We start from the raw sequence: 23,476 nt of genomic DNA, 5'->3' as shown, positions 1-23,476 counted from the left end.
AGACTCGATGCTGCTGACAAGCTTACACACACATGCATACGTATCACCGCAGTGCCCATGCTTGCCATGTTCAATGGTGATAGTGTTCTGAGGTGGGATAATTATAGTGAAATAGAGCACCACGAGGAGAGTAATGGAACTAGAGGGCTGGAAGTCCATTTACAGGCACATGCAAGTGAATTCATACCGGAAGATAGAGCGTCGAGTACCGGAAGATAGAGCGTCGAGTGAACACTAATGGCTTTAAGTTTTAAAGACCAAATAAAAGTTTAGCAAGAAAAACTAGTACTTTGCATGAAATAGACCCTCAGAATTCAAATTTAGATCAGAAACCTGCCTTAAGGAAATGTGATGGGAAAGGAGTGTGATTAGCTTATCAACACAGTAAATCATCAAGACACTTCATAGTTAAAACACAACATAGTTGGTGTCCTTCACTTCGTTGCTCTTAACTGCCCTCTACTTAACCCACTTGCCAGGTTGACTGACAAGCTCCCGTCCTCTGGAAATGCGCTGCTGACGGCCTTGGCAAAAGACCTCTTGTGGTTAAGTTTGCTGCTTTCCTAGTAAGCGTAACACTTGTGATCTTTCCAGTTTAGTTTGCTCAACAAGACTTGTTTGCTCCCAGAGTCCTTTGTCTGGGAGGTAATTATGTCTCCCATTACATAGATATTATGTAACTGATGAAACTGAAGGCAGAGTTGCCTTAATGCAGACTCAATGGTTGGAAGGGCTCAGCCCACTTGCTAAGCACGCCCAGTAGCAGTGAGCCTGCCCACTGCCCAGATCTGGTTTCTAAATTGCTGTCTATTAAAAAGAGCCAGGGGGCTTCCCTGGTGGTGCAGTGGTTGAGTCCGCCTGCCGATGCAGGGGATACGGGTTCGTGCCCCGGTCTGGGAGGATCCCACATGCCGCGGAGCGGCTGGGCCCGTGAGCCATGGCCGCTGGGCCTGCGCGTCCGGAGCCTGTGCTCCGCAACGGGAGAGGCCACAGCAGTGAGAGGCCCGTATACCGCAAAAAAAAAAAAAAAAAGCGCCGATTCCTGGAGAAATGGATCATGTCATACCTGGGGTATTTAAAGTGCAAGGTGAACCTGAGGTAGCTTTGTCAAAAGGCCATTAAGTGCCCAGGGCTTCCCTGGTGGCACAGTGGTTAAGAATCCGCCTGCCAATGCAGGGGACACGGGTTCAAGCCCTGGTCCAGGAAGATCCTACAGGCCGTGGAGCAACTAAGCCCGTGTGCCACAACTACTGAGCCTGTGCTCTAAAGCCCGCAAGCCACAACTACTGAGCCCGTGCACCTAGAGCCTGAGCTCTGCAACAAGAGAAGCCACCACAATAAGCCCGTGCACCACAACGAAGAGTAGCCCCCTCGTCGCAACTAGAGAAAGCCCGCGCAAAGCAGCGAAGACCCAATGCAGCCAAAAATAAATAAATAAAATAAATACATTTATATATTAAAAAAAAAGGCCATTAAGTGCCCAGAGATTGGAGGGGTAATGTCAAAGGACACAAGGGCTATTTGAAGGGTTCTAACTGGCCAAATCTGGGATAATTAGAGCATCAGAAACAATGATCATAATTGTTTGTGACACACTGAATCACTTGTCATCACTGCCAGTGACTCCTCTCTGAAAACTGGTAATTTAAGGAAAGACTTGAGCATGACCCTGCGTGCATTCCCAGCTGATGAAGGAAAGCTCTTCCTTAAAGAATGCCAGTCAGTAAATGTAAAAAGAATGTTAGAAAATTGCCATTTTGCAGGGGGAATTCCCTGATGGTTCAGTGGTTAAGACTCCTCGCTTCCACTGCAGGGGGCGTGGGTTCGATCCCTGGTCGGGAACTAAGAGTCCGCACGCCACATGGCGCAACCAAAAAAAATAAAGAAAATCGCCATTTTGCAAATCTTGCCGAAATGATTGATTCCGGCAAGGATCATCATCGTTGGATCCCCAAACCACCAGATACAAGGCTGTTGGTAAACGGGCTATCCATGCACTGCTGGTGTCAGTGCACAGGTTATCTATTAACCGCAACAGCAAAAACATACCTTACATTGGGAAGATGTGGTGATCAAATTCTGCATCACAGATACTGAGTCAACCAGATATTAATGAGACTTTTGTTGTGATGCAATATGAAATACATCTGTGAGGTGTTCATGTCAAAAATCTGTAACCTGAATACAGCAAGCCTTTGGCCCTAACTGCAAATTTACAGAAACTACAGGAACAAGAAAAACAAACCACATGTAAACAATCAGGTACATCCTGAAAGTCAGACATTCTACAACTGATCTGCTCTATTTAAATAAAAAAAAAAAGTCCTGGAAAAAAACCAAAGGTGGGAAGCTGTTCCAGGTAGATGGAACAGACAAACACTTGTAAGGCTTGCAATGAGACTGGATCAATAGGGAAAATGGAAACATGGGCTGAGCACTAGATATTAGAGAATTACTGTTCATTTTTTGATGTACATAATGTTATTGTGGTTGTTTTTATGAGATGCGTGCTTAGTGTTTAGAGGTGAAATGTCTGTAAGCTACTTTCCAATTGTTCAGTAAAAAATATGGCAAAATGTTAATTTTTAAATCTAGGTGGATATACAATTTGTTTTATTATTATTTAACTTTTCTGTATATTTGCACATTTTCATAATAAAAAGTTGGAAATAAGACTACCTGTTAAAAAAAAAACCTACAAAGCGTGGATCAGACAACTGTAAAAGTGGGAAAAACACAAAGATCTCGGATTCTCCACTATTATTATTATTGTTATTTTATAAGAGCATCAGTTGCCTCAGTGTTTCAGTGGAAGACCTTATAAATGCATTATTTACATAAAACACACAAAGGCAGGAAATACAAATAAATGCAAAGAAAGGTGCTATGGACTGTAACATTCCACACATTCATTCCAGGAGAAAACGTTGTGTAAGGTATGAAGTGCTATTATAAAAATTGCATCTTAAACACAATGGTTATTTTTTAACATGATAACTATGGCATAAGCATAATTTGAGTATTATGCAACCTGGAGAAAATCTGCACTTTGTGAAGGATGATTCCGTGACATCAAGGTTAACTATTAGGAGGACAAGGGGAAAGCAACTTCTTGAAGAAAACACTCAACAAGAAAGACTTGAAGATGCTGGTACCCCAGGTCCTTCGCCACTGCCCCCATCCCCCACCCCCGCCTCCAGCCAACCAGGTTTTTCCAACGTCCAAATGAAGCTGCATGGTCAACACATGCTTAAATTGGTATTTATGACACCAGAATTTATATCAGGTTTTCCTCACCCAGCTCAGGAAAACTTCCTGTGCAAAGATGTCCCATGATTTTTCAGGAATATCCCCATTGTTAAGATTTGGGGATTCTCATTCATTTTTAAGTAGTTCCTGTCACTAACAAATGACCAATATATCTTTGCATGTATGCACCAAAAAGTATTTAAAATTTTGCCAATTTCACTCTGTATCAGTTACTTCTACCTTATTACTCAAGTCTAACTTGACTATTTATTCATTAATTCAACCAACATAACTTGACCACCTACCATATGCAAGGCACTGAAGAAACAAACAAGAGCAAGAGGAAAGGTCAGCTCTCAGGACATGGTCTTAAATTCTGAGTGCAATGCTGTGGATAGTAAATACAATAGTATTTTCACCCATTTCTATTTGCATTTCTACCAGTTTTCCTTTTATGCTGTTTGGGACCCCACAAACTCAGTTATTATTGTTGAATGATTACTGTATCAATGATAGTTTCTGCATCAATGCTTTTTCCAATGAAACTTTTTTCCCTGTTATTTTAAGAGTAATCCCTATCGTACTTACACATTCAAGGAATACCGATTTCAATTATCCTTTTGAAATCAGTCATTTCAGTTTCAGTTTCTTCTTATAAACATGCTGAATTTTTTTTTTTATTCAAGTAGTCACTCATTTTCTTAGGTAAACCAAGTCCAGCAACACTTCAGTTGTAACAGTTGCCTCTGTATTCTTTCCTCACCCTTACGTCTTCAATTTTTTCCCCCAACCCACTTTCTGCACTGAACTCAAACCTATTTTCCACTACTTATTTTTTCCTCATACTATTTAAACAGCTGCTTTCATTACTTCCTTAAGATAATGGGGCTGCATCTGGCAACCCATTTTAGCAGGTTTCTTAGGTTCATTCCATGACGTACTGGTTAACATCATGTCCTTGACTTTATCTTTCATTACTTTAGAAAGCTTTCTATTGCCTAAATCAGCTGTGTTTTTCGGCATTTAAGCCCTGGAAGAATCCAGTTAGGAAGTTTGGGCCCTGAGCACAGCAGGCACTCAAGAAACGTGTTTCAAAGGAAGAAACAGACTTTCTACAGTAAGTCACAGGGGAACTTTAAGGTATGAATTTTGGAGTCAGGTGGAAAAAAAAAAGAATTGTATTCTTATTTTTTTCCTTCTGGATGACAGGTGTCAAAAGCTAGTGAAACTAAGGCTAGTATGTCTTAAATATTAAGCCTGGGGGTTTAATATTTGCCTGTAAATTTGTACACATGTCTAAGGATTATAGACACATTAGTTTCTCCTAACAGATCATCTTTCATTAAGCTTCTCTTTCTTTAATGTTTCAGTATTTAAAGGAAAGCGTAATTAAACTGTGGTCACAAAGAAATCGTTAAGATACTTTCAACTTTTTTTTTTTTTTTGCAAACCTACTGGCTCCACATGGCAGTTATGGCATAATAGGAAAAGGGAAGTAAAAAGGGGGAAGGGGGGGCTTCCCTGGTGGTGCAGTGGTTGAGAGTCCGCCTGCCGATGCAGGGGACACGGGTTCGTGCCCCGGTCCAGGAGGATCCCACATGCCGCGGAGCGGCTGGGCCCGTGGGCCATGGCCGCTGAGCCTGCGCGTCTGGAGCCTGTGCTCCGCAACGGGAGAGGCCACAGCGGTGAGAGGCCCGCGTACTGCAAAAAAAAAAGGGAGGGGGGAGGGACCTTTACATATTTAAGGCTTCAAAGCTGAGAAGAACTAAAGGCCTGAAAGCAGCTTTTTTTCTGTTACCCCAGGATTACTCTCTGGTGTGAAAGCTCTACTGGATGGAAGCTTTCCCAAGTTACATATGTAAGGCCTCCTTAAGAAGTACTTGAAACATGGTAAGAGTTGATGAGTTACAGGATTTTGAGTACTCTTACTTTCCTAGGGTTTCTTTCTGGAATGAATTAAACTGGTATCAAATAAAGGTTTAGAAGTGAATGTTTTCTTCTTAAATTTCACAGTACATTTAAATAGGTTATATCCACATCACTAATTCTGATACTTCTGCTGAGTGACAATCTAACCCATATTGCACTTCTCTTGAATAATGTTTCTAACACAGAATACAAAATAGAATTTTAAATGGTTAAGTTTTAAAACCTAAATGAAGTCTCCCATATGCATTAATTACGATGTTTGGCACCTGTATGAACACGCTGATGCTGAATGAGGTTTGTACTCTGGGTGAAGGTTTTACCACATATACGGCATGCATAGGGCTTCTCTCCTGTGTGAATTCTCTGGTGCTGAATAAGGCATGTTCTCTGGCTAAAATCTTTGTCACATTCGTTACACTTATAGGGTCTTTCTCCAGTATGAGTTCTCTGATGCTGATTAAGTGATGACGAATAAATAAACGCTTTCCCACATTCATTGCATTTATAGGGTTTCTCTCCGGTATGGATCCTTTGATGCTGAGTAAGATTTGCACCCTGTCTATATGCTTTCCCACATATATTGCATTTAAAGGGTTTTTCTCCATTGTGAATCCTCTGGTGCTGAGTAAGGTGTACACTCTGGCTGAAGGCTTTCCCACACACACTGCACTTATAGGGTTTCTCTCCAGTATGTGTTCTGTGATGTTGGGTAAGGTTTGCACTCTGGCTGAAGGCTTTCCCACATATATTGCATATATAGGATTTCTCTCCAGTGTGAGTGGTCTGATGCTGAATAAGAGTGGAGGAGTGAGCGAAGGCTTTTCCACATTCGTTGCATTTATAACACTTCTCTCCAGAATGAATCCTCTGATGTCGGATAAGGTAAGTGCTTTGACTGAACACTTTCCAACACTCATTGCATTTATATGGTTTCTTTCCTGTGTGTATCTTTTGATGCTGAAGGAGGTGTGTGCTCTGGCTGAACGTTTTCCCACACTCGTTGCATATGTAAGGTTTTTCTCCGGTATGAACTCTCTGGTGATTAATCAGCGATGAACTGTGGCTGAAGGTTTTGCCACACTCCAAGCACTTGTAGGGTTTCTCTCCCGTGTGTGTCCTCTGGTGGATGGTGAGGTGTGCACGCTGGCTGAAGTCTTTCCCGCAGTCGTCGCACTTGTAGGGTTTCTCTCCCGTGTGGATCCGCTGGTGGATGGTGAGGTGTGCGCGTTGGCTGAAGGCTTTCCCGCACTGGTGGCATTCGTAGGGCTTCTCTCCAGTGTGCATCCTCTGATGTGCAATGAGGGATGAGACGTGTCTAAACTCTTTCCCACATTCTTCACATTCATAAGACTTCTCTTTGGCGTGGCTACTTTGGTGTTTGATGAGGGATGGGTACTTTCTGAACTTCTTCCCACACACATTACACTTATAAGGCTTCTCTCCAGGATATATTTTCCTGTGTACGATACCATAAGAGACGTGACTGAAGGTGGCCTTGCCTTCATCGTACACAGAAGTTTTATCATCTGATTGGGTATCAAACTGTATCATTAGGTTTGAGTGCTTTTCAAAACTACTTCTATATATATCATATTTATAGTCTTCTGCACAATCATCTTCTTCTGAAAGGACTGACTTCAAACTGAAATCTCTCTCGTTGGTGGGAATTCTCCTGAAGGTCTCTGGTGCTTGCCCCTCCAATCTGTCATCATAGTCATAGGGTTCTTCCAGCTTGATGGTCCTGGTTCCATCCTTTGTGAGTTTAGAAACATTTTCCACCGGAGTACACTCTTGGGCTTCTGTTTCCCATTCTGAAATTTAAAAAGTACATAAAAAGCTTCCTCTATTTGGAGAAAGGAAACTGCCAAAGCAGAAACAAAGTAATGAACATAAATAAAATGACTAAAAAGACTATGGCTCTGACAACCTCATAACATGGTCCTTAATGCTCGGGAAAGGAGAATAAAAGGGCAGAAAACAGGAGTAAATTGTTGAAGAAGGAGAGGCTCCTCCCTATTCAACATGGGCGTGGAGTTAATAGAATAGGTTAGGTCAGGCGACAGAGCTAAGAACTGAAAATAGACGATAAACTGTGGGACAACCTGGGGTGACTTTTATTACACACACATTTATAATCATATAAGCTGTAATTTACATAATGGGTCATAAAGCAGGCTGTCACCACCCCTCCTTCCAATCTACCCTGCACACAGTACGTAAGTTTCTGGAGGCAGTTTCATGGTGTGTGTTCCGTGTTTTAATACGTCTAGTAACTCTTACAGCCTGAAGCCATGGTTCTCAGGGGTACAATCCCCAGACCAGTGGCGTGAGCATCACTGTCACCTGAAATATGTCAAGTGAATGGGCCCCTCCCAGACATACTGAGTCAGAAAACAGGGGTGGGGCTGAGCCCTCTAGGAGGTCTGAATCACACTGAAGTTTCAGGATCAGCGGCTTAAAGGATAAAAGTTAAAGAAAGAAAAGTTAAAATACCTCCACTCAGTTTTGAGACCCCAAATAATCTAGCCTTTTCTACTGTACTCCCTCCTCTGTCACAACTCATATTCAGCTTAAAGTTCAAAGTTATCCACATAACTTAGAACTATGTCCTTATTATCTTCTAAAGGTGCCACTAATTCCAGACTCCAGGCTTCTCTTATGACACCTTCTCCACCTACTGAAAAAGATGCTTATGGCCCAGCTCATGTTTCTCTCCTCCTTCTTAGAATCCTAAAGTACAGATTAGGTTGAATCATATGAAACTGCCTTTTTTTGTAGGTCAATCTGGCTGAATATCAGCAGTTTCATATGGTCCAACCTAATAAAATATTGGGCCCATGGCAGAACTTGGCTTTATATTATTATTTCACAGTTTTGTGTGTTTCTTGTATTTCCAACTCAGATGCAAACTCTGGAAATGGCTTATGCTTCTTTTACATTTCCTTCAGAAAATGGCCCAAGACTCTGGATATGAAGGCCACTGAATGGAACTGGTAAAATAAATGACAATACCTTGTTGTAAAAAGGTGAACTCAAATGAAAGCGTACACACACACACACAAACACACAAACACACACAAACACACACACCTGGACCCCCAAATCTGACTGAAAAGCCATCAAATACACATTTGTTGATGCCTATTATGTTTCTATTATGATGGTTTAAAGCAAATTTAAGTTGCAATACCTTTTTCCTTTGAAATCAGATAACATATAACTTGCAAATATTAAGAATTATATATATGAAATATAATGAAATATGGAGTTTATAATATATCAAAAATGGTGCTGGATAGTCCAGAAACTTTCTAAAATGCAGATCAAAGTATAATAACTTTACAAATATATACATTCAGTAGACTCATCCATCAGTAAAGGACTAGTTAGAATAGGAGATAATGGAATATTGATAACTGATAAAAATAGGTACATCGATATGAAAAGGTGTGCAGGAAATATTAAGTGAAAAAAAGAGAGAGAGGGATAAAATGGTACACACAGAAAGATCCCATCTGTGTAAAAATGTGTTTCCAACCCCTCACCCAAAACCAGGGCCTTCTCCCCTGAGATCAGCACTCCCTGCAGGTCTGTGTACATAGCTAAGTGAGGGGAGGGAGACACATACTTCATTATGCTTCCTTGTGCTGCCTGAATTTACAAACTACTTTTATTATCTTGATTCAAATGCAAAAATTAGACACTAGAAAATGCTTAGGAGTAATGTTAAATGAAAAAAAGACTACCATAACTAGCATGAAAACTCATTAGAACTAGATATATGTTACCAAAATGCTAACAAAGAGAGTTTAAGTTTCAAAAAATATTTTCTGATTTTCAAGAAATTGGTTATATTTCTTTTATTGTTATTGGGTACTAGAAGTGTTGCTATATTACTTTTTCTAGAGGAAAAAAAATCTAAAAACTACTTTCTCAAACCAGGATTTATTACTCCCCCCTTAGAAAAAGGAAATGAGAATGTTAACGGACTGCATGGGTAGGTGCGTACATACACAAAAACAATGAGATAGTCCAGAAGCTGAGTTTAGTGCCTGTGTAATCAAAATCAGTCTGTGACAGACTGTTCCATACACCTGAGAAGGAAGTACTAAAGTTATAATTAACAGGCTTAAAGTAACAAGTCTGAATGATGAGCATGAAGAAATCACTACTATAAGCACACATTTTTAAGCCAGTCAGTTTACTGGTAATTCAGAAATTAAGATCATTAAGCAGGTTTTAAATATGTGTATATAACTAACTGGAAAGGACCAATTAGAAGTGTTAAATATCAAACAGTGGTGTAATATTTCTAGCAGAAGAGATCAGTGTTGCCCAGGTAATGAAGGAACACTTTTAGGGGAGATCTGGTTTGGGCTGAACCTGAAAGAATGGCTGGGTCCTGTATGATGTAAAGACCATAAAGTTCTGAGACAGGAATGGCCATCGAAAGCCAACACTACTGCTCGATTTGTGAATCATCAAAGTTTCCATTCCTTCAGGTATGACTGATGAGATGCCCTAACCAAAGGTTCAACTTATACGTCTCTGATCTGATAAGAAAGTGAAATCCTCAAAGCCAAAAATAAAGTGAGAGGAGGAAGACCAGAAGTCAGCGAAAGTTGAAGCTGGCTTCCTGAGACACTCCTCCATCCTGCTGACGACCTTCAGCTTCCCCTTGAGGGTGCAAGGGGCTTGGGGGCCAGAAGACAAAGCCTGCAGCCAACCTGGGGCAGCTGGCAGGAGTATGCACATTCTGTGCTACACCCTGTATAAGGACAGGCTAGAAAAACAAACAAAACTCAAACACCTCACCTCTACAGAAGGAAAAGAGGACCTTGCCTTTCTCAGTTTTGTGCTCTTTGGTGGGAGCCAAAATTTCTCCCCAAAATACATAATCATAAACTGCCCCTCTTGTGGGTTCACAGCCTTAATTCAACCTGAATCATCTAAAAACCTCAAGTGGCCCCAGATGGGCAGCACCTCCCAGAAGATGGTCCTGACTCCAGCAAAGGCCTAGCTCCATCTTGCCACGGGTTTTCTCAGTGTTGAGAGTGTGCTGAACTCACTCCCTAAAGAATTCACTGTATATTTTGGGTCATTCTGCCAACTAAAGCAAATAGGCCATAAATTATGAGAAGAACTAGCTTGTCAAGTAGTAGGACCCTCAAAATACCAGATGACCAGATAAAGTTAACTTTGTAAAAAAGTTAAGCAATTCACTCTAAAGTAGTGTATTATATTGTCATTATTGTTTAATTTGCTGTTAATGCTAGATTCCAGCATCAATACTAGTAGACATACTAGAAGGCAGTGGCTTAAATTAAAAAAAAAAAAAAAAAAGGGAGTAGGAAAGCAAAATGCAAAAGAGTGCAGTGTACTTCTTTTGTATACAAAAGGAGAGATAAGGCTATATTTATGATTTATCTCTTCAAAGAGAAACACAGGAAGGATAAACGAGAGATAAGTGAGCCCTGTAACCTACAGGAAGTGGACGGGAACAGGGCAGAGAAGGGATGGGAGTGTACACCTTTCTATAGTTTTTACTTCTGAACTGCGTTAATGTTTTTACAGACTCAAAAATGTAAAATTAAATAAAAAAGAATCAAGAAAGAAGAAAATACTAAACTTGAACACAAATGTAATCAAACAAGTTTAACTGTGTATCAAACTGTTAAGATAACCAGAAAGGAAGAATTCAAGTAACTTTGAACCCAGTATCCTCTATATCTTTAGTGGAATATATTCTAAGGACATGAAGGAATTTTGAACGTCACCTGAGCAGTCTGTTATCTGAGAGATAATGATATATTTCTGAAACCATTTTTGTGTGATTATATGACAGAGCAAATGAGCAGATATACTGATATTGGGAACCAGATGACTCATTCTGTGGGAAAGGAAGTAGAAAACAGGTATGGGGAGGTACAAGATAGACTGCACTGGTGGTGCTAGATTTGAATTCAAGTCACCAGTATGAACTCAGGATTCAAAAAACCTACACACACACACACACACACACACACACACACACACACACACACACACTCTCTCTCTCTCTCTCTCTCTCTCTCTCTCTCTCTCTCTCTCTCTCTCTTCACAGCTCTATCTACTGAACAGATCTAGAAGCAATGGTACCCACAGTAGTGAGCGCACTCACTGCCCAGATCCTGGCCTCTCATCACTAACCCCCACTAAGATGAATCACTGTTCCTTAGAGAAATTCCAGGTCTAAGGTAGGCATGAAGTGAGCCCACAGACCATTCTCTGCCAGAAAGCAAGGAAATGCTCAAAGACTAATGGGGACGTCTCAAAAGGACTTGATCTGAAAGGCTCCCATCGCCGAAATTTGGGACAACTGAGCATCAAAAACAAATACCCCCCCAACTGGAATTAATGGACTAACAATACATTGAATTTTAAAAAATTCCACTAGTTCATAGTGACATATACACATAAAAATGGGGTGGGAGGGATAGGTATTCTTTACAGATTAATCATTTAGAAGAGATGGTGGAATTAGAAAATCACCATTGGGCTTCCCTGGTGGCACAGTGGTTGAGAGTCCGCCTGACGATGCAGGGGACACAGGGTCGTGCCCCAGTCCGGGAGGATCCCACATGCCGTGGAGCAGCTGGGCCCGTGAGCCATGGCCGCTGAGCCTGTGCATCTGGAGCCTGTGCTCCGCAACGGTAGAGGCCACAACAGTGAGAGGCCCACGTACCGCAAAAAAAAAAAAAAAAAAATCACCATTTTGCAACCAGCAATGTAATAAAGCAAGGATCCACAGCGGATCCACAGAACCTTAACTGGAAGGTCATCAGGGAATAGAACAGTCACGTGACCTCTAGGTGTCGAGCCACAGGTGACGACAAAGATGCAGGAACTGGGTGAATGCGGCAAACAGGTGGGGACTTCTGTCTGCATAGATCTGGCTTTGTATATTTTTACAATTTTTGATCTTGCAAACATGTTATCTTTTTCAATAATTAGAACATAAAAAAGAAAGGAATGAGGAGAGTGGAGGCAGGGGGCTACAGGGTTTTGTCAATAAACAGAATAAAAGAAACTCAAAGAGAAGTTGAGAAGGTTTGAAATTTAAGATTTTAGGGGACATTCATGCATGCTTTAAAATAGAGGGAGGGAACACACAGAAAGCCCCAGACAAAACTCTAAGGGAGGGAACCCAAGGGTCATGGAGAAGCACAAAATAAGAGGGGGGTTGGGGGTTGGTTGGCAGCATGTAAAAATGACACCTGGAAAATCTCTTCCGAAGACGGCCTCTGTAAGGAAGCAACGCCAAGCAGCCCAGTGTTCTCAACAGGCTGGGATGTCTTTGTGCAAAGTGACTTGGCCACATGTGAAAACACATCTCACCATACTTAGGATAGTACAGGCTCTTAAGCACAAAGAATCTCATCGGCTGGTGGTTCTCTCACCTGGACTAGGGCCTTCTAAAATTTCTTTTATCACCATCCATGGTTCTTCCAATATGGGAATCACGGTTGGTCTGTACACTGTAAGTCCTGTTTAGGAGGAACAGAGTGAGTTTTACCTTGGAGATAAACAGTTGTTCAAGTTTTACTACCTGACTTCTTACCCATGAGGACAGATCTCTACAGGAAAAGAATGGTTCACGGACATGACCTCATGAATGAGGTCACTGTCCTTTTCGGAGCTGGGACAAAAATTTCCTGCATGCTGGAGGATGCAGGCCTAGAGATCACGGGGAAGGAGGCATTGGGCAGGGCACGGCATGGGGTGGTGGCCCTGGAAGGCTGTGCGTCGTACCTTCTGATGACCTTTCACTTAGAAACCTTTCATTTGGGAAAAGGGAGTAGAACTTTGCCATTTCTGTGCCTGAACGGACAAGCACGCTCACCTCTAGGCCCGACCATTTTTAACAGCTGAGGGGAGAAAGACTCGGGTGTGTATGCAGAGAGGAGGGCCGGGCGCAGACGACACTCACCAAGAGAAACCATGTTCCAGTAGTTCTGCAGTGTCACCGTCTTGTATAGTTCCTTCTGCACAGGACGCATGAGCTCCCAGTCCTCCCGGGTGATGTCCACGGCCACATCTGTGAATGTCATGGATTCCTGAAACATCAAACGTGACTTAACTTGGTTCAGGAACTAGTAGGAAGGGGACAGCGACAGCACAGGTGTGTGTGTGGTGGGGGAAACCAGAGTCTTGAGCGCTGGTAGGACCCTAAAAATTACCTAGTCAATACCTTTACCCAATGTACAGATAAGCAGACCTGAATGGCTTGAGGGGAAGTCTGAAAACAAAGTAGAATACATCAGTTTCAGTGCATGCGTTGGTGGCTCCATCTTAAAGAATAAAAGGATTTAAACATAGATGACACAGAGAGAATGGTTTGACTTTCAAGCATTGCCTTACAAATAAATTAAATGTGTTACAGTTTGACATTTTAAGATATTTTCTGTGCTCTATGATGGAATGCAGAGCCCCTCCTTCTTCCCTCCTCTCTCTCTCTCTATCTATCTCTCTATCTATTTTTGGCTGCACTGGGTCTTAGTTGTGGCACGCAGATCTTTTGTTGCAGTGCGTGGGCTCTTCGTTGTGGTGTGCGGGCTTCTCTCTATTTGTGGCACACAGACTCAGTAGTTGCGACATGTGGACTTTCTAGTTGTGGTGTTCGGGCTCCAGAGCGCGTGGGCTCTGTAGTTGCGGTATGTGGGCTAAGCTGCCCCACGGCATGTGGGATCTTAGTTCCCCAACCAGGGATGGAAACCGCGTCCCCTGCATTGGAAGGCAGATTCTTATCCACTGGACCACCAGGGAAGTCCCCCTTCTTCCTTTCTAAAATAAAACTGGTACCAATAACCACACTGAACTACTGCACCTGTAGATACATTTCACAGTCTGGTAAAGTTAGCATCCCTCTGCTCTTCCTTCATTTAAAAAAAAAAATTCTTGCTTACTCTCACATGTTTTTCAAATGAACTCTAAGTTTCTTTAAAAAATTGTATTGGAATCTTTCAAATCACATGTAAGTGTATAATTTAGGGAGAGCTGGCAGTTTTACAGTATTCAAGGCTTCTTTCATGTCTACAGAATAACACAGAACTGCAAAGCTTATACTATGCTTAGTCGTAGTTATTTTAAATGTGGGGGTAATACTGTGAATGGAACCTTTTATTTCATTTTAGCATCTGATTTTTATGTATATTTAAGAAAGTGATTAATTATTGTATGCCATTTTCTGTCGTGGTCACTTTACTCAAATTCTCTATTATTGTTTCTAACAGTTTTTCCCTTGATTTTCTTAGGTTTTTTGGGTAAACATTCATATTATCTACAAATAATAATTTACTCTGGTTACCAATTTCAGACCATGTATATTTTACAGTGTATTTTACAGTAAACCTTTCTCTTAAGATGGCCTGAGCTGCTCTTCCTTAAAATAACAGACTCGTAATAAACAGTAACATCATACAATACATGGCCTTTAATTACTTGTTAACAAAGTAAAATAATAACTATTGTCTAATCTTCCTGTGACCTTCTTGATCACTTACTGTAATACAGGCTAACAGGTCTCATAATATCTAATTGTCACAATCTAAGAGGAATATTCATTAGAGCTTAGTAACTCAGACTATGAGTGGTTAAGTGTCTTGCCCCAAATCACAGGTTCAGTGGCAGAACCAGGAAGCAAATCTAGATCCATGTGGCTGTGGAGGTGAATCCCTTAACCTCTATGCACTACCACTGCTTTAAAGTAAAAAAGTGAAGAAAGGGATATCACGGGAAGCAATGGATCCCATTTCCTATACAAGGCATTCACCTACCTTAACAGGCCATGGTGACTTAAGGAGAAAACCTGAGGCTTAGGTCCTTCATAGGACTTCTGGGGTCACAGAAGGTAGAGGGCCAGGTTAGAAAATGTCCTCACACACTACGAAGGCATTTTAAAATCCCAGAAGAAACTGACACTCACTTTGGTCACGAAGTCATTGAGCCACCCTGCCTGGAAAGCTTGTCTTCCTTTGGGGTCTTCCTCTGGGGTCTCCTGGGAAAGGGTGGAGCTCTGAGGAGCAGCTAGTGAAGAGAAAGAGACCGTGGTGGAGATCAGCCCTGTTTGAATAGCCTAGGAAACTCTTCACCAATAGAAGCCTACATTTTATTAAAGCGAGGAATCAGAAGGAAACCAAAAACAGCGCCCCTGCTTCACAGAACCAAAGGGAAGGGGCAATGACTTATCCTGAAACTTATCCTGTTTTTGAGCAGGCTTCAAAAACAAAGTCTGCTCTGGGATGCTTCAGAATATGTACCAAATTCACAGTTTTCTACTAAAGCCTTGCGTGATAGAAATTTTGTGAGCTGTCTTTTTACTTAGTAAAGAAATATTCTCTGGACACTTTTCTACATATTTGGAAGTATGTTACCATAAAACCCAATTCACAAAGCAAATGATTTATTGGCAGAATGGTTCAAACCTCTGCAGGGAAACTTCCTGAGGGCGCACATGGGGGTAATTTGGTTGTGTCTGGCCTCTGTTTATGATACGTCCTCTGGGTTTACAGAACGTGTGTTGGCTTCCAAGCAGTTGGAAGAGGAATGCCAGGTAGGACGGGGCTCAGTGAAGCCTGTTCTCACTCACTCCCTGACCTCCGTTTTCCTAATCACCTCAAAGGGCTGCTCTCTGACGTGATGGCTGTCTTCTCAGACCACTCAGGACTCCTCCTCTCTCTGCCCTTACAAGTCTTACCTTCTTCCTCTAGAATCTGAGTCAAATCCTCCACCAGAGTCACCACTTCCTCGCTGCTCTTCGGGTACTGGGACTTCACCCAAGTCCTAACCTCCCCAGGCAGGATGCTCAGGAATTGCTCCAGGACCAGCAGCTCCAGGATTTGTTCCTTTGAGTGAATCTCGGGTCTCAGCCACTTAAGGCAGAGCTCTCGGAGCTGATTCAATGCCTTTCGAGGACCAGCCAGGTCTGGGTATGGAAAATTCCTAAAATTCTGCCGACAGGTCTCAGTGTCACGCAGGAGTCTTGAGGCGAGGGTTTCCTTCTCAGCACTGCGGGGTCCACTCTGAGCCTTGTCCGGCTTCCACATTAGAAGGACTTGGGCACGTGACGAACTGGTCGTCCTCTTGCTCGGGGAGAACATGGCTACACACAGGAGAGTCAACCTGGCAACAGCCTTTATTTCTCCAGGAGTGAGCCGAATGCTTGAAGTCGCATGCTAGAACTACAAAGGCATTTACCAAGGGCTGCTGCGGCCAGGGGCAGGACAGAGGCAAGGGAGAGTTAGCAGTCTTCCTTACAAACTCTGAGCCCAGAACTTGTAGGGGTGGCTAAGAGACCCTGAAACACAAGAACAGACACCAGGTCAAGAATTCCTGGTGGTCTCTGCCATACGCACAAACAGTAATAGGCAGGCGACCCACAGTGTACAAATGAACACAGAGAGTCTACCGTGCTCTACCTCCCTGATATCCTTAGGCTTGTAACATAGATGCAGCCTGCCCTGGGCACGGGTTGGGACTGCCATAAAAGGGTGGTGATAGAAGCAAAGCAAAAAGACAGATCAAACTTCTAACTTGTTGAAACAAACATTTTTTACAGAAAAAAAAAAGCTTCAGTATTATAGTCACTGATGTTACAGAAGCTGTAATGAGTGAAGTGCCTCTAAAAAACAGCACATCTGTTATTTAGAAAAAAATGGGAGGAGAACTTCTCCTTAAAGAACTCAAGGTTCCCAAGGGAACGGTCAGGGAAAAAGGGCGAGCCGTTTACCCGCTCTGCACATCAATGCCAGACTGTTCCAGCCCTTCACTACCAGAGGGCTGGGCACGGGAAAGAAGCAGACTGGTGTAACCTGAAGCCCGTGAAGAGCTTCTACAGGACACAATTCCTAAGGAATACATTTGAAACCAGGATTCCCGCAGAAAACCTCACTGCAGGCCTGACCTGGAGGAGAACCGACACCACCTGTCCACGGGCTCCAGCTCTGAGCCCCCCTCAACCCGTCGTGTCCCCCAAAGCCGGCTGCGCACCAGGCCTACAGGGCAGAGGCACTCCTCGCCTCCCCACCCCGCGAGGTCACCCTAACTCCGCAGTCTGAGGCTCGCGGGCCGCTGCGCGGGGGCTGCCCCGCAGCCCCTGCCCCGCAGCCCCGACCCCGCAGGCCGCCCGTATCCTGACCTGTGGCCGGACCGGGGACGCGCAGCCGAGCGGCCCGAAAAGCCCCGGGCAACAATGGCGCCGGGCGCGGCGCCTGCGTGGCGGGCTCGGTCCCGCGCTGCGGAGGGGCCTCGGCCCCGCCGCGTCCGTCCCGTAGAGAACGGCGTCTCTGCTGGAGCCGCCCCTGCAGCCGGTCCTGGGAAGCCCGGCCCGGAACCCACCGCGCCCCGGCTCCGCCGTGACCTCGCCTCGGCGCCACCGCGCATGTGCGCAGGAAGGACGCCGCGCACCCTCGGAGCCAATCGGAAGCCGCGCCCGGCCCTCCCCGCCCGAGCTGCGGACCATGGACCCGTCTCCATGGCAACCTCCTCCGCCCATTGCTGGGACTTGCTTGTTAGCCGCAGAGGTTCTGAGTGAACTTTAAAGCTTCCCTGGGCAGAGTCAGGTCTGGTAGACGACTGGGAGGGAGGTCGGGGAGCTACAGCACCTGGGGGAAGGGAATGTGGATTGGGCGGGGGCGGTTGGAGCCCCGCGCTAATCAACCAGAGAAAACCTGGTGGCAGAGTTCACGGAGGAAGGATGGACAGGGAAGATGTGGGTCTTAAGGCAGAAAGACCCGAAGTGCTTGGTTTGGGCTTTACTGCTCATAGCCATTCACTCTTAAAGGCTCCGAATCCCTCCGCAGGAATCTGATTCTGAGACTCTCAGATCGGAAAAAAGAACAACATCCAGCGTCATGTTGTTTATGAAAGACTCACAGCCTACATAAAATGCTTGAACATAAAAGGATAGAAAAACATTCAGGGGGTCCCATTATCTAATGCTGTGTTGGCAAACCAACATTAGATAATGTTGGCAAAACTCTTTAATGGAGTTAAAGAACAAACATTTTATTATGCTCCTGGATTCTGTGGGTCAGGAATCTGGAAGGGGAACAGTGGGTGTGGCTTTTCTCTGCTCCACTGTGTCTGGAACCTCAGTTGAGATGATTTGATGGCAGGGAGGGTCCACTTCCAAGATGTCTTCTTTACTCACATGCCTCCTCTTCTGGCTGAGATGGCTCAAAGATAAGCTCAGCTTGGATATGACCAGAGTGCCTATATGTGGCCTTTTCGGCATGCAGGCCTCAGCCGGCAGCTGAGATGGCGGCTCTGGGCTTCAAGAGCAGGTGTTCTAGTGAACAAGAGAGAAGTTCCAAAGCTGACTGTGACATAACCTCAGAAGTCACAAAGCATCACTTCCATTGTACTCTTGGTCAAAGCAGTTACAAGTCTGTGCAGAATCAAGTGGAGTCTGATGTAGACCCCATCTCATGATGGGTGGAGTGTCAGAGAGTCTTAATATTACCACACCAGGCAAATTTGAACAACAAGAAAGTTGGGTAGTTTGGTGATCTTTGATGTGTCAACTTGGCAAGGCTAAGTCTCCCACTGTTTAATCAAACCCTAACCTAGGTGGTGTTGTAAAGGTATTTTGTAGGTGTGGCTAAAGCCCATAAACTCAGATGAATTAAGTAAAGGAGATTATCTGAAATAAGTTGGGTGGGTCTGAATGAATCAGTTGAAAGGCCTTCAAAGCAGAATTGAGGCTTCCTAGATAAAGAAGAAACTCTGGACAAAGCTTCTAGCCTGCCCTTCCTGACAGACTGCCCTACAGATTTTGAACTTGCCTAGTCAGCCTCCACAATCAAGTAAGCCAATTCCTTGCAAAAAAACAAAAAACAAAAAAACTCCTCCTAGTATGTATGACCTACTGGTTCTGCTTCTCTGGCTGAGCCCTGACTGATGCAAGTCATAAGCCTAATGTCTGACAAAATAGAATCTTAAAAAATCATTAGGGGGCTTCCCTGGTGGCGCAGTGGTTGAGAGTCCGCCTGCCGATGCAGGGGACTCGGGTTCATGCCCCGGTCTGGGAAGATCCCACATGCCGTGGAGCGGCTGGGCCCGTGAGCCATGGCTGCTGAGCCTGCGCATCCGGAGCCTGTGCTCCACAACGGGAGAGGCCACAACAGTGAGAGGCCCATGTAACACACACACACACACAAAAAAATCATTAGGAAAAGATAAGCATGACATCTACTTATAAAAGTTATAAAACTTGACAGAAGATATATCCATCATAAATATATATCTCTAAAAATAATGCCTCAAAAGATACCAAGCAATAACTGATATAACTGCAGAGAGAAATCAACAACTGAACCTGGAAACTTTAGTACACTCGATAGGGCACATTGTGATGGGCTGCCAGAGTCCCCCTTCAGGACTGGGGCACCCATTCCTCCAGCTGCCAGTGTGGGAATACCTCCCTGGGAATTGTCCTGGCTGAAGGGAGCTGCCTCTCTCAGGTCCCACGTCCTCCCCAGGGGCAGTCCACTTCCAGTGGTGCTCGCTGCAGGGGTTCAAAGACCTTGCCCCCTTGCCTCAACTTGCAATCTCTCTAAAGGGCCATCCTAGTTTGAGTTCCCTGTAGAATCAAATGAGGCCTCTGCTGCAATTGTACAGCAGTTCAACTTTTTCCTCCGCCCACTCTTCCCTCCAGGTATCACTTTTTAATAGGTATTTTTCTAGAGAACACTATCCAATAACACCTCTGCACGCAATTTCCATCTCAGAATCTGCTTCCACGGAATCTTACACTATGACAAGTGGTACCAGCTGTGGTCCTAGGAAGGCAGACTCTAAGATGCGATTTGGGTGAGAGATCACTTGTCAGCTTGCTGGCAATGAGGACCCTATCACTTGTGATTGATGGACTACTGATAGCACATGTCAGGCTGTAGTGGCACAATCATTAAAACTGTCCCTGGTGTTGAACCAGGATGGGATATTGATGGAGGGAACCGCTGGTGGGTGCTGCACCTTAGATCTTTAGGAGTTTGGGGGAGGTAGCAATTTTCCAGACTGCGGAATTGAGTGGCCATTACTGGGAGCCATCGACAAGGACAGGCGGAGGGTGGTTAATCACCAAGTAAAGGGAAAATGTGAAAATCAGAGGGCTTCTTGAAGCCTGATGGCAAAAATGTAAGAGTAGCATAACTTCAGATAAGTTCAATTCTCAATCCCAGAAAGTTTGCTATGTCAAGGTCAAGATCTTGTTTGGAAAGGAGGAAACCCTGAGACTTGGGATGGGGACATTCAGGTTGATGTGGGCAAACACCTTTAAACACCAGTCCCTCTGGGCCTGCAAATGTGACCCACGCCTCCCAGTCCTGTTTGAAGATGATGCAGACAAGGCCTCTACTTTGTGATAAAACCGGTGCCCCTTTCACAGTCTACTCTTTCCTTCCCTCCAGATAACTAGACCAATAACTAGGGTCAAGTCACTACAAAACCCGACCAGGGAAACGCTGGGTTTGATAAGGGAGGAAATTCAGTTGCTGTGGGCCTGGCCAATCTGTGTCTGTAGGAACCAGGAGAGTACGGGTCTGGATCCGGAGGATGCTGGACCACGGAGTGTAGAACATATAGCTGAGTGCTGGAGAGTTTATTGCAAAGGAGCACACTTCCGTGATAAGTGTTTACATGCTCTGCTGAGGATGCCAGGAGGTGGTGCTAACACACTGCAAGAAGGGCTTTCAGCGGCTTGGAGAAATAGATGGCTCTTTGCTGAGCGGAGATGCCATAATTGCTAGGCTCAGAGAAGTGGGCAATCCAGAGCAGGCAGAGGATGTAGGGCTGGAAAATGTACAAGCTCTGCTTCTTTGGAAGGCCGGGAAGACCGTCCGCTGAGATACAGAATGTGCTGGTGGGAGGGGTCACCGGCATCATTGAGAAGCTCTGTGGGGGCCAACGGTAGGGGTTCTTTGCAGAACTCGGCTCACTGAACCTCAGAGACAAGACTTCTCTCAATGAGAAGTAAGGCCAGAGTGGAAGGGGGGTGGGAGAGTGGAGGGAGTGCTTTACCTTCTGAGAGCGATGAGGACAATTAATAGAATAAGCCGTCTCGACAGGGTGGTGGCTCAGTGTATACAATCCAGTGGGATAAAGGCTTGGGTGATCCGGAGGTTGAGGTTAACCTTTACCTTTACTGACCGAGACAGAGGAAAAGCACAATATAATCAAACTAGAATGGAAAGTGGAGACATTGCTGAGGACCTTACATAAATGAAAAGTATTATAAGAGAGTGCTATGAACAATGTATGCCCACAAATTTAGGTAATTTAGATGAAACTGAAAATTCAATTCCAGTGATTCGACAGGCGGCAGGCCTCTGTGCGCTGCCCACCTCTGGCCACAAGAGGGCGCGCGAACTCGCCCTTTCCGACCCTCCTGGAGCGCATGCGTGTTCCGGCCGCGGATGGGGCGTCTGGTCCACCAAGAGGAAAAAGCTTATAATGCGGTTCCGGGCTTTTTATGCAGAAGCTTTCGTTTTCTAGAAATATCCTGTGTATTTCGTTCTTTACTTTCTCATGGTACCAGGACCTATTTTACAACAATAGCGCTCACTGAGGCCTTTGAATGTCGTACTCTTAACGTGAGGGAGTATTTTATAAAATTCAGAGAAAGAAACGCAGACGGGGGTGAAGGAACGGACAGAATCTTGGTCCCTTCGAGCCCAATATGAGCTGGAAGTGGGAGGGGAAACAAGCGCTCTCCTGGACTTGCTTTTATAAATTTTTTAATGTTTCGCTTTTCCTGTAACGTTAAACTACTTGAAAACATTGAAAAATTGGAAAGTAGGGGTGTTAAAACATCATGTTTAGTTTATTACCAAAGGAAAACTTATTATATGTCTACTTTTCTGGCTTTACTGGAAGCAAGCTCATCAATAACATTTTAAAAATATGCTTCTTACCTTATCTCGTTTCACTTGAGATAATTGACATGTTTGGCAATTTCTCACACTCAGTGACAATCTTAAATAATTGTTCATTAATTTCAGTTTTCTCTCTTGAAGGACCCCATCGTGACTGCAGTGGGCTGTTTATCCTCAAAGACTAATTAAGAAACTTTTCTTCATTATTCTGGGTAGACAGCCCACTTCGTAAAATATCTGTGTAAGATTTTTCAAATTAAGGAAAAAGAACCTTTCAAACAGTTTACTGCAAGCCGGGAGGCACACTTACTCAAGTCCCTTCATAAAGAGTAATCCTGAGCTGTGCGCTCGGCAGTCCCCGCAGATCTGTCTCTTGCCTCAACAGTGTTTGGATGGAACAGACACAGGGACGCCCCTTGCTCCAGCTTCCGACCACCCCCAACATTTTTTCCAGTCGCAATCTTCAGAATCAGCCACTCAAGCTATCCTTGGCCACTGGGACCAGCCAACACCATTTTTTGAGCTTAACTCCTTATTACCGAAGCAACCATGAGCTCCCAGATTTGTCAGAATTATTCCATCGAGATAGAAGCCACTGTCAACCGCCTGGTCAACCTGCATCTGCAGGCCTCCTACACCTACCTCTCTCTGGGCTTCTATTTCAACCGCAATGAGGTGCCTCTGGAGGGCATAGGCCACTTTTTCCGCGAATTGGCCAAGGAGAAGTGCGAGGGCACAGAGCGTGTCTTGAAAATGCAAAACCAGTGCGGCTGCCTTGCCCTCTTCCAGGACGTGCAGAAGCCATCTCGAGATGAGTGGGGTAAAACCCAGGATGCTATGGAAGCCACCATTCTCACAGAGAACCCAAACCAGGCCCTTTTGGATCTACATGCCCTGGGTCCCACCCGCGCAGATCTCCAACTCTGTGACTTCCTGGAGAGCCACTTCCTAGATGAGCAGGTGAAACTCATCAAGAAGGTGGGTGACCACCTGACTGACCTCCACAGGCTGGCTGGTCCCCAGGCTGGGCTAAGCCACTATCTCTTCCAAAGGCTCAGCCTCAAGCAGCACTAGAAATCTCTGGAGCCCAGCGGCCTTTGAGGAGCTCCTCTCTCTGCAGCCACTGGGCAGCTTGTTAACCACCCTGGAGCCCTCTCCCAAGCCTTGGACCAAAGGGAAACAGTAAAGCTTTTTGCAGCAAAAAAAAAAAAAAAAAGAGTAACCCTGAGCCCAGCAGGTCATGTGTAGGGCTGTTTTCACTGTTAGGACAGGGGGCACACTCCACAGCTCCCAGGGGACAGGCCCAAAAAGCCAGTCTGGTCACCACTGTGAGACAATTTTCTCTGTAGTAAATCCTTGGGCTTGTTTCCAGCATAACAATGATG

The 23,476-nt window shown here is 44.5% G+C and overlaps 2 protein-coding genes across 3 annotated transcripts; one reads left to right on the top strand and one right to left on the bottom strand.

Moving 5' to 3' along the window:
- Positions 1-2,747: 2,747 nt before the first annotated feature.
- ZNF287 (zinc finger protein 287) lies at positions 2,748-17,565 on the bottom strand. 2 transcript variants are annotated; one of them, XM_081219869.1, is made up of 6 exons: positions 17,354-17,565; positions 15,914-16,513; positions 15,143-15,243; positions 13,148-13,274; positions 12,618-12,704; positions 2,748-6,989 (listed from the first exon to the last, which is right to left on the bottom strand). In XM_081219869.1, the coding sequence occupies exons 2-6, from the start codon at positions 16,314-16,316 to the stop codon at positions 5,425-5,427; spliced, it is 2,283 nt and encodes a 760-aa protein (XP_081075995.1). In that variant the 5' UTR covers positions 16,317-16,513; positions 17,354-17,565; the 3' UTR covers positions 2,748-5,424. The 2 variants fall into 2 exon arrangements, with proteins under 2 accessions (XP_081075995.1, XP_081075996.1); XM_081219870.1 differs by lacking the exon at positions 17,354-17,565 and having other exon boundaries at positions 15,914-17,224.
- A 5,075-nt stretch (positions 17,566-22,640) lies between these two features.
- On the top strand, positions 22,641-23,165 carry LOC308606910 (ferritin light chain-like; the record flags this gene model as incomplete). The annotated part of the gene is made up of 1 exon (XM_081218382.1): positions 22,641-23,165. The coding sequence occupies one exon, from the start codon at positions 22,641-22,643 to the stop codon at positions 23,163-23,165; it is 525 nt and encodes a 174-aa protein (XP_081074508.1).
- Between the last annotated feature and the right edge of the window lie 311 nt (positions 23,166-23,476).

Source organism: Mesoplodon bidens (assembly GCF_964165515.1).
Source record: "Mesoplodon bidens genome assembly, chromosome: 19".
NCBI classification, from domain to species: domain Eukaryota; kingdom Metazoa; phylum Chordata; class Mammalia; order Artiodactyla; family Ziphiidae; genus Mesoplodon; species Mesoplodon bidens.
This window is presented reverse-complemented; position numbering and strand designations above follow the sequence as displayed.